Raw genomic sequence first — 11,059 nt, forward strand, 5'->3', positions numbered from 1 at the left:
ATGTTAGTAATGAAAAACTTTAAAAAGCAGTGCCTCTTAAATAATATAGAATTTTAACTAGACAATATTACTATCTCATTTGGAAATCTGAATTTATTATTTATTCTATAGCCCTTCATTCCCTCCTAAATCAAGCATGCTAGAAAAAGCAGACTATGAAGAAACAAAACACAAAGACTAAATAGAAAGTAAACCTGCATGCAACATTCTGTTACAGAAAGGAATGTAATAATAATGCATGCCATTACATGAGGAAGATTGTGCTGTCTTCACCAAAGTTGTCACCCTCCAAGAAAGATTTTATTATTTAGTAGAAAAGTTTCTAAGAATACTGGGGCAACATACATTAAACTTAACATTTTTGTGTAAGACAACTAGCTGTTGAGAGAAATGTGCTTATGACCAAAATGCTGTGACCCCTAGACACTTCTGTGGTAACTTGAGGTGGACCACAGTCTGCAAGCAAATGTTTTATTCTATGTGATTATCCTGTAAGACCAAGAATATGAAGACTGAGAGATTAACCCAGTTTTTACAAAACCAGGGAAACCATTTTTCTGCAATAATTTTCCCTTGAAGAGAACAGTATCTAATTTATCAAATTTAGCCATCAGTATGTAGAGGTGAATGAAATTTGTATTCAGAACTTATATTTTATCACACCTTTTTAATATTCTGTAGAAATAAACAAAAATATCCTTTTAAATTTACAAAAAGATTCTCAGCAGGCATGGGTACATAATAAAAACTTATGTTTGTACAGGTTAAGCATAGAGGTGAGTCAATTAATTATATACTAATTTGTCTTCATCCAAACCTAACATTAAGAGGAAAATGGGGCTGTGGAAGAAATTAGCCAGACTGACCATGTTATCCACATAATTACTCAGCCCTTTGACGTTACTTTGTCTGTGTAAACAAAGTCCAGGGTTAAATGAAAAGTCCTGGGCAGAGACAAAAATATGGATGAAACCCTCCCTGACTTTTTATCCTAATAAATGTTGTCTTCTTAAATTGTCGCAACATTTGGCCACTTTCTTTGGATTTTTCCTGCATATACTCCTGAACCAGGTGCTCTGTTAGGCACTCTGCTCTGTGAAGACTTCTGTCTATTTTGCACAACCCCCTTCACTGATGTCTTAGGGGTTCCTTGTCTACTAAGTAGCTTATGAACAGGAGCATTCTGTCGTTGGTTTGGCTGAAGGACTCTTATTTCAGAAGGGCTTTGTTTAACCAGGAACTTCTTATTTGGCATTCCCATTTCAGCAGCTTTCATGTATTTCTTCTTCCTATCAAGAGACTTCTGTGTTGCAGCTGAAAGAGCCACTCGTGGACTTTTCATTTTATCCATTTGCCTGAGCATTTTCTCTTTGTGAGCTTCCTGGTCATGATGCAGAATAGACATTCTTTCAGCTGCATCCATCACAAAGAATATATCGTGAATACTATACAGGGCAGCTCGTAACTAAGCCAACACTCTCTCCTGCAGAGAAGCATCCTGTGCTGAAACAACTTCCCTCTTCAGTGGTGCTTCTGACTAAAAACTTCTTATGAATTCCATAGTGTCTTTTACAGTTTGTCGAAGTTGCTTCAATTTATCTGTCTGCATAAGTCTACGAGTAAGAAATCCTTTTGCCACAGCAGTTATTCTATTAAGTTTTACTTGTACTTCTAGACTGAAAACCTGAAACCATTTAGTTGTTGCCCTTCCAAAAGGCCTTGATATGGAGAGTTTGGTCAAGCCACTAGTTGATGATCCCCAGAGGTAGAATGGTGCTTCATTTACAGAATCAAAACTATGTTGAAGGGCAGAATTTGTGAAACTGAAACTATTGGAATTTGAAGTATGGAGTGAGTCCACCTGAGATAGCACTGTGACTAGCAAACTGGGGTCACTTATTTTTCTCCATTCTAAGTCCAATGCATTGTTCATATCCAGTTCAGAGGCTATGGCTGTAATCTCGTTTTTTTCTTTGAACATCTTCTCCCATTCTTCTATTTCCTTTTGTAATCTTTCCTGTTCCCACTCCTGCTCAGCTATGAGTATTAACAACTGCTGGGCATGCTGTTCTTCCAGTCTCTTTCACATTTCTTCAAAAGCTAACATCTTGCTTTTTAATATCTCTTCGTTTTCTTTGGAAATACTTTCTGACATTTTAGTCCTGTTGATATAGACAGATCCCTTAGGGCAGCGGTTCTCAACCTGTGGGTCACAACCCCGGTGGGGGTTGAACGACCAAAACACAGGGGTCGCCTAAAGCCATCGGAAAATACATATTTATTATACAATACATTTTTATTATACAATACATTTTTAAATAAAATATAGATTTTCTGATGGCTTTAGGCGACCTCTGTGTTTTGGTCATTCGACCCCCTCTGGGGTCGCGACCCACAGGTTGAGAACCGCTGCCTTAGGGTATCTTTTTTCTGGCAAATGTTGCTTTTCCTGTTCAGCTATTCCAGTTGTTATGACATAGGGGCAGTTTTCTTTTTGCAAACTATTCATATCTAAATCAAGTTTCCATTTAACTTTCTCAAAACTGTTATCCAAAAATTGTTCATTTCTACAGGACACTGTAGGGGTATCCATCTGCTGTCTGGTGTTCTGGTTTTGCATCAGTAAAGGAGATGGGTTTTTTATATCATAGGACTTATTCAGTTCCATTTGTAAACTGCAGTTTTCCTCTAACACACTAGTTGACTTGAGTCCACTCATGGTTCCAAAGTTTTGACTTGTTATGCACGGAATGGTGGCATATGGCTCACGCAACCTTGGCATTGCAGTACATGCACTGTCCATTTTGTAAGGTCCTTTCCCATCAGATGTTAACTGACCTTCCACAACAGCAAGTCCATGAATGACTTTCTTTTCTAATTGATTTCCTGAAGATTGACATACCTGATTTGAATTCCCTAAAACCATTTCCTGTATCGCTTCAGATGTATTTTTGCTGGTATAAACCTTGCTTGAACAAACCCCATTAAATCAGTTGCTAACTTTGGCACAGTTTCAGGTACGTTTGTTCTTTCATCAGTATCTTTTTTTTTTTTTTTCTGGCTCTTTAAATTTTTTTTTATTAAATTTAATGCAGTGACATTGATAAATCAGGGTACATATGTTGAGAGAAAATATCTCTAGATTATTTTGACATTTGATTGTGCTGTATACCCCTCCCCCAAAGTTAAATTGTCTTCTGTCACCTTCTATCTGGTTTTCTTTGTGCCCCTCCCCTCCCCTAACCCCTCTCTCCTTCTTCACCCCATCCCCCCTCCCCCAACCCCCCGCCCCTGTTGCCATCACACTCTTGTTCATGTCTCTGAGTCTCATTTTTATGTCCCTTCTATGTATGGATTCATCTCAGTTTTTTTTCTGATTTACTTATTTCACTCCGTATAATGTTATCAAGGTCCATCCATGTTATTGTAAATGATCCAATGTCATCATTTCTTATGGCTGAGTAGTATTCCATAGTATATATGTACCAAAGTTTTTTAATCCACTCGTCCTCTGACGGACACTTGGGCTGTTTCCAGATCTTCGCTATTGTGAACAATGCTGCCACAAACATGGGGCTGCATTTCTCCTTTTGGAGCCATTCTATGGTATCCTTGGGGTATATTCCTAAAAGTGGGATAGCTGGGTCTAAAGGCAGTTCGATTTTCAGTTTTTTGAGGAATCTCCATACTGTTTTCCACAGTGGCTGCACCAGTCTGCATTCCCACCAGCAGTGCAGGCGGGTTCCCTTTTCTCCACATCCTCGCCAGCACTTATTCTATGTTGTTTTGTTGATAAGCGTCATTCTGACTGGTGTAAGGTGATATCTCATTGTGGTTTTAATTTGCATTTCTCTAATGATTAGTGATGTTGAGCATTTTTTCATATGCCTATTGGCTATCTGTATGTCCTCTTTGGAGAAGTGTCTTCCTGGTGTTGAGTTTTACAAGTTCTTTATAAATTTTGGTTATTAACCCCTTATCAGACGTATTGTCAAATATGTTCTCCCATTGTGTAGTTTGTCTTTTTATTCTGTTCTTGTTGTCTTTAGCTGTGCAAAAGCTTTTTAGTTTGATATAGTCCCATTTGTTTATCCTGTCTTTTATTTCACTTCCCTGTGGAGATAAATCAGCAAATATATTGCTCCGAGAGATGTCGGAGAGCTTACTGCCTATGTTTTCTTCTAAGATGCTTATGGTTTCACGGCCTACATTCAAGTCTTTTATCCATTTTGAGTTTATTTTTGTGAGTGGTGTAAGCTGGTGATCTAGTTTCATTTTTTTGCAGGTAGCTGTCCAATTTTCCCAACACCATTTGTTAAAGAGGCTGTCTTTACTCCATTGTATTTCCTTACCTCCTTTGTCAAATATCAGTTGTCCATAGAACTGTGGGTTTATTTCTGGGTTCTCTGTTCTGTTCCATTGATCTATATGCCTGTTCTTATGCCAGTACCAGGCTGTTTTGAGTACAACGGCCTTGTAGTATAACTTGATATCAGGAAGTGTGATACCTCCCACTTTATTCTTCTTTTTTAAGATTGCTGAGGCTATTCATGTCCTTTTTTGGTTCCATATAAATTTTTGGAATATGTGATCTATATCTTTGAAGTATGTCATTGGTATTTTAATTGGTATTGCATTGAATTTATAAATTGCTTTGGGTAATATAGACATTTTAATGATGTTTATTTTTCCTAACCATGAGCACGGTATATGCTTCCACTTGTTTGTATCTTCCTTGATTTCTTTTATCAATGTTTTGTAATTTTCTGAGTATAAGTCTTTAGTCTCCTTGGTTAAGTTTATTTAGTCTCCTAGGTACTTTATTTTTTTGGTTGTAATTGTGAAGGGGATTGTTTCCTTAATTTCTCTTTCTGACTGTTCATTGTTGGTGTATAAAAATGCTTCTGATTTCTGAGTATTGATTTTATATCCTGCCACTTTGCTGAATTTATTTATCAGGTCCAGTAGTTTTTTGACTGAGACTTTAGGGTTTTCTATATACAATATCATATCATCTGCAAATAATGATAGTTTTACTTCTTCTTTTCCAACTTGAATGCCTTTTATTTCTTCTTCTTGTCTGATTGCTGTGGCTAGGACCTCCAAAACTATGTTAAATAAGAGTGGTGAAAGGGGGCACCCCTGCCTTGTTCCTGATCTTAAGGGTATTGCTTTTAATTTTTTCCCATTGAGTATGATGTTGGCTGTGGGTTTCTCATAGATGGCTTTTATCATGTTGAGGTATGTACCCTGTATTCCCACTTTGCTGAGAGTTTTGATCATGAATGGGTGCTGGATTTTATCAAATGCTTTTTCTGCATCTATTGAAATTATCATATGGTTTTTCTCCTTCTTTTTGTTTATGTGATGAATCACATTGATTGATTTACGAATATTGTACCAGCCTTGCCTCCCCAGAATAAATCCCACTTGATCATGGTGTATGATTTTTTCCATATATTGTTGGATCCGGTTTGCTAATATTTTGTTGAGGATTTTAGCATCTATATTCATCAGAGATATTGGCCTATAATTTTCTTTCTTTGTGTTGTCTTTGCCTGGTTTTGGAATCAGAATTATGCTTGCCTCATAAAAGGAGTTTGGAAGTCTTCCTTCCTCTTGAATTTTTTGAAATAGTTTGAGAAGGATAGGAGTTAGTTCTTCTTTGAATATTTGGTAGAATTCCGTTGTGAAGCCATCGGGCCCCGGACTTTTCTTTGTTGGGAGTTTTTTGATAACTGTTTCGATCTCCTTTGGTGTAATCGGTCTGTTTAAATTTTCTGATTCTTCCAGATTGATTTTTGGAAGATTGTATGTTTCAAGGAATTTGTCCATTTCATCTAGGTTGTCTAGTTTTTTGGCATACAGTTCTTCATAGTATTTTCTTACAATATTTTGTATTTCTGTTGTGTCAGTTGTTATTTCTCCTCTCTCATTTCTAATTTTATTTATTTGAGTCCTCTCCCTCTTTTTTTTGGTGAGTCTACTTAAAGGTTCATCAATCTTGTTTACCTTTTCAAAGAACCAGCTCCTAGTTTCATTGATCCTCTGTATTGTTTCTTTAGCCTCTATGTCATTTATTTCTGCTCTGATCTTTATTATTTCCTTCCTTCTACTACATTTGGGCTTTACTTGCTGTTCTTTTTCTAATTCTTTTAGATGCAGGGTTAAGTTGTTTATTTGAGCTTTTTCTAGCTTCTGAAAGTGTGCCTGTAGTGCTATGTACTTCCCTCTCAGCACTGCTTTCGCTGTGTCCCATAAATTTTGAGTTGTTGTATGCTCATTGTCATTCGTTTCTAGGAATTTCTTTATTTCTTCTTTGATCTCATTCTTAATCCATTTATTATTTAACACCCTGCTATTTAGTTTCCATGTGTTTGAGAATTTTTGAGCTTTTCTGCTGTGATTCATTTCTAGTTTCATGCTGTTGTGATCAGAGAAAGTGCTTGATATGATTTCAGTCTTCTTAAATTTGTTGAGAGCACTTTTGTGCCCTAACATGTGGTCTATCCTAGAGAATGTACCATGAGCACTTGAAAAGAATGTATATTCTGCTGCTTTAGGGTGAAAGGTTCTGAAGATATCTATTAAATCGAGTTGATCTAGTGTTTCCAATAAGTCTGCTGTTTCTTTGTTAATTTTCTTTCTTGAGGATCTATCTAGTGATGTTAGTGGGGTATTGAAATCCCCTACTATTATAGTATTGCTGTTGATCTCGCCCTTTAAATCCATCAAAGTCTGTTTTATATATTTGGGTGCTCCTATATTAGGTGCATAGATATTTATAATAGTTATATCTTCCTGTTGGATTACTCCCTTTATCATTATGTAGTGGCCTTCTTTATCTCTTACTATATCCTTTGTTTTAAAGTCCAATTTGTCTGATATAAGTATTGCTACCCCAGCTTTTTTTTCATTTCCGTTTGCATGAAACGTTTTTTTCCATCCTTTTACCTTCAATCTGTGTGTGTCTTTTGTTCTAAGGTGTGTCTCTTGTAGACAACATATGTATAGGTCCTGTTTTTTTATCCACGCAGCTACACTATGTCTTTTGATTGGATCATTTAATCCATTTACATTTAAGGTTATTATTGATATGTAGTTGTTTATTGCCATTTTCTTCTTTAAAGGTGTATTTCTTTTTTTTTTTTTTTCTGTATTCTTTCCCCACTTTATCTGTTTACACCAGACCCCTTAATATTTCCTGCAGCATTGGTTTGGTTGTAATGAATTCCTTGAGTTGTTTTTTGTCTGGGAAGCTTTTTATTTCTCCTTCAATTTTAAACGATTGCCTTGCTGGATAAAGTAGTCTTGGTTGTAGGTTCTTGTTCTGCATTACTTTGAATATTTCTTGCCATTCCCTTCTGGCCTCAAGTGTTTCTGTTGAGAAGTCAGATGTCATCCTTATGGGGGCTCCTTTGTAGGTGATAACTTTTTTTTCTCTTGCAGCTTTTAATATTTTCTCTTTATCGCTTAGCTTTGGTATTTTAATTATGATGTGTCTTGGTGTAGGTTTCTTTGGGTTTCTCTTTAATGGAGTCCTCTGTGCTTCTTGGATTTGTGAGAGTTTCTCTTGCATTAATTTAGGGAAGTTTTCAGCTATGATATGATTGAACAAAGTCTCTATCCCTTGTTCTTTTTCTTCTTCTTCAGGGACCCCTATGATGCGGATGTTATTTCTCTTCATGTTGTCACAGAGCTCTCTAAGAGTTTCCTCTGACTTTTTGAGTCTTTTTTCTCTTTTCTTCTCTGCTTTCATGCCTTCATTCCAGTTGTCCTCTAACTCGCTGATTCGATCCTCTGCTCTATCTATCCTGTTTTTAATTCCTTCCATTGTGGTCTTTATTTCTGATATTGTATTTGTCGTCTCCAACTGATTCTTTTTTATACTTGCTATTTCTTTATTTAGGTTTTCAAACTCCCCCTCCATTGTTGTTCTAAGATCCCTAAGCATCCTTACAATCATTATTTTGAACTCCGCATCTGGAAGTTTGATTATTTCCATATCACTCAGTTCATCTCTCGAAGGTGTCTCTTGTGGTTTCATTTGGATTGCACTCCTTTGTCTTCTCATCTTCTTTTTTTTTAATTTTTTATTTGTAGAGTTGATTGAGTCTAGGCTTGGTGTTGTCTGCCTCCAGTTTTCAGTTGTGTTATTTTTAGGTCTTAGTGGGTTGGTATCAGCTATTATTTGTAATCCACTTTCGGATTTGGGCAGTTTTGAAGTCTTGATTTGTTTGTTTTCTTAACAGGTGATAGTCTTGTTAACTGATCTCAGCAGGGGGCTTCCTTGAAACTGTATCCAGGAATGCTGTGGGTGTAACCTGAGACGCTGGAGGTCTCTTCCACCAACTAATCTTACTGGGGGCAGGGTTTTTTCTCAGCTTCAGTAGGGGGAGGTGTATCTCAGATCTCCATGGAGACCTGAGTTACTGCCCCTCCTCCCCACTTCTTGTTTTCAGCTGTGTCTTGTTGTGCTGATTGGAGCTGGATAGATGTCCGGAGATCTCTGATCCGGAAGCACTTCAACTCTGTTTTGTGAAAGGTTCAGTCCCTCCCCCAGCTATGGCCGCCTCCAGCACGAATAAGTCAGCTTTTTTATTTCATTTCTTGCATACCTTAGCCCCTCACAGTCTGTCCCTCTCCCTGTCTTTTCCACTTGGGAGATAAGCTGGTCTTTTCAACCCACCTTGCTCCCTGGTCGCCAGGTAAGTGGCTGTGAGCAGTAGTTTCTGCTCTTTTTCCTCTGTGAAGTCCTCTCTGGGCTCTCAGCCTCACCCCCCTCCTTCCGTTCCTGTAAGCAGAGGAGATTCAGGCACTCCTTACCAGGATTATTGTGGCTTCCTCTTTGCTCCTTGGTTTTTGAGAGCTGTTCTTGCAGTTCAGTGTTGGTTTTTCATGCTGATTTTTTCTAAATTGATTTGTATTCCAGTTTGGTGTTGAGAGCTCGGCGTCTGTGCATCCGTCTACTCCACTGCCATCTCTTTCATCAGTATCTTGAACAACTAAGTCAACTGCCTGTTCTTTTCCTTTAGGACTTAATTCACAGGCATGTACTGGGTTATTTATAAGTATATGACATGCTGATGATGGCCTCGAATGCCTTTGATGCATTTTAGGACTCAGGCTTGGCTCTGGACTAGGTAATTTGGCATATGAACCAGTAAGACTTTTGATAACATTATTTTCAGTAATAAAAGTGGGAATGACTTTAAAATCAGAATCAGGGTCTGAAACAGTGGGATAGCTAGTTCTGAAAGATATGTCTGCTTTAGAAAAGCTACCTAAAATTGGTGTATTCATGCTGCTTGCTTGAGTGGAAGCACTTTGGAGGAGAACATTTGATTTATTAAGGCTTGGTTTGTCAGGAATCATTGAACCACAGTGTTTGCCCATCAACTGGCCCTTCTCCTTTACACAGTCAGTCACTTTAACAGCATCATTTTCTTTGTCTGAATGACTCTCATTAACACTTCCCTTTGTACTATTTCTCAGACTACATCTAGATTGTTCTCTTTCTATATATTCCTTTGACCTTTTCATCAGGTTCTGAAGACTCATTACATAGGGATCTGGAGTAACTCCTTCCATAAGTGATGGATCCTCTTCTTCATTTGTTGGAAAGAGACCATCAGAAATAAGAGTCTCCTGTGGGGTTGCCGAGAAGGTCTTCAGAGAAGCTTCATTTTCTGTGTGGCTAAGATGTGAACTACCACATTGCTTTAGAGAATTAAGTTCTTTTGAATCCTTAGCCAAGTCTATCCCATTAGATTTAAATTGGTCCTCATTATTCAGTGGCAAAATTCCAGTTATCTTTTCAAACTTTGCTAAAGTAGAGTGTTCAGAAGGGCTTGGCAAGATATTTGGAAAAGTAGCAGAAATATTCAAGTTTCTGACTTCTAAATTAGAGTAAACTGTTTCAGTCTCCCACTGATCAAAATCATTGGCATTAGGTGCCTTTCTAACCTGAACATTTTCAAGAATCTCCTGGACACAAGTCAGTAAAGATTTCTTCCTATTAACCTGCTTTCTTGCTTCAGCATCAAGTGCTTTTTGCTTTTCTTGTTGCATTTCCTTTCTTTTCTCAATGTTAAGCAGTGGAGAAAGCACAGCCACTCCATGAAAGCAAATAAGTGAAACACTTTCAGACTAGATAGGTAGAAAACTCTCTGTGGACAGTGATGCTTTTTGAATTCTGGCCATACTTTTCTCACAGAACTTCTCATATTCCTCCATCTTCCCACAACCACATACTATCTGAAATTATCTTGTTTATTTCCTTGGTTTCTGTCTGTCTTCCTCCACCAAAATGTAAGCTCCACAAGCACAGGTACTTTCTGAGTCTTGCTCACCACTGAATCCCCATTACATAGAACAGCATTAGCACACAGTAGCACTGATCTCCCATGGCCAGGTCACCTTTTGTTCCCTCACCACAGGCCTTGTCAGGGAGCAACGGCTCAATTGGTACTGACAGAGAGCAGCTCGGTCCTCCGCTGCCTTCTCCTCCTCCTTCAGGCCATATTATCAGTCTCAGGCAGCAACGCGGGCTCCTGGCAATGGCTGCCGCCACCCGGACTCCCACTCATTAATTTTCTTAAGAAAACTGCTTTTATTCTACCAAAAATTGTTAAAGATTCTCTCGTTCAAGGTGACACATTTCACTGATACAGCTGCTGAAAAACACCACCTGAAACAGCCTTTAACTATTATGCCACAGCCCATTTATTGGAAAGATGTTAATAGTCAATAGAAAAGGGATTAATCAAAATAGAGGGGTGATGATTTGCTCTTATCTCCACAGATATGGGAGGCCAGTGGATACCTTCCAGAAAATTGAAGACTCAGCATGAGTTGGAAGGGGAAGAGAGGGAGGTTTGACATCTTTGAGCTGCCAGAAAAAGGAATAGAGAGACTAAGCCTAGAGCCAAAGGTTATCAGAGAGTGAAGATGAAGCAACTGCAACACAAAAAGCTGAACTGCCTACTTGGGGGCAACTAAAGAAACTTACCGAGGAGGCAGAAAATGTTTTAATTGAGACTAAGACTCCAAAAACATC

General features: G+C 38.0%; 1 protein-coding gene across 1 annotated transcript; it reads right to left on the reverse strand.

Moving 5' to 3' along the window:
- Positions 1-739: 739 nt before the first annotated feature.
- LOC136316965 (centriolar coiled-coil protein of 110 kDa-like) lies at positions 740-10,393 on the reverse strand. The gene is given in 4 exon segments (XM_066249364.1): positions 740-2,182; positions 2,414-2,985; positions 2,988-3,041; positions 8,976-10,393. Coding segments are annotated over 4 exon segments (3,060 nt in total). The 5' UTR covers positions 10,237-10,393; the 3' UTR covers positions 740-1,009.
- Between the last annotated feature and the right edge of the window lie 666 nt (positions 10,394-11,059).

Source organism: Saccopteryx bilineata, chromosome X (assembly GCF_036850765.1).
Source record: "Saccopteryx bilineata isolate mSacBil1 chromosome X, mSacBil1_pri_phased_curated, whole genome shotgun sequence".
Lineage (NCBI taxonomy): Eukaryota > Metazoa > Chordata > Mammalia > Chiroptera > Emballonuridae > Saccopteryx > Saccopteryx bilineata.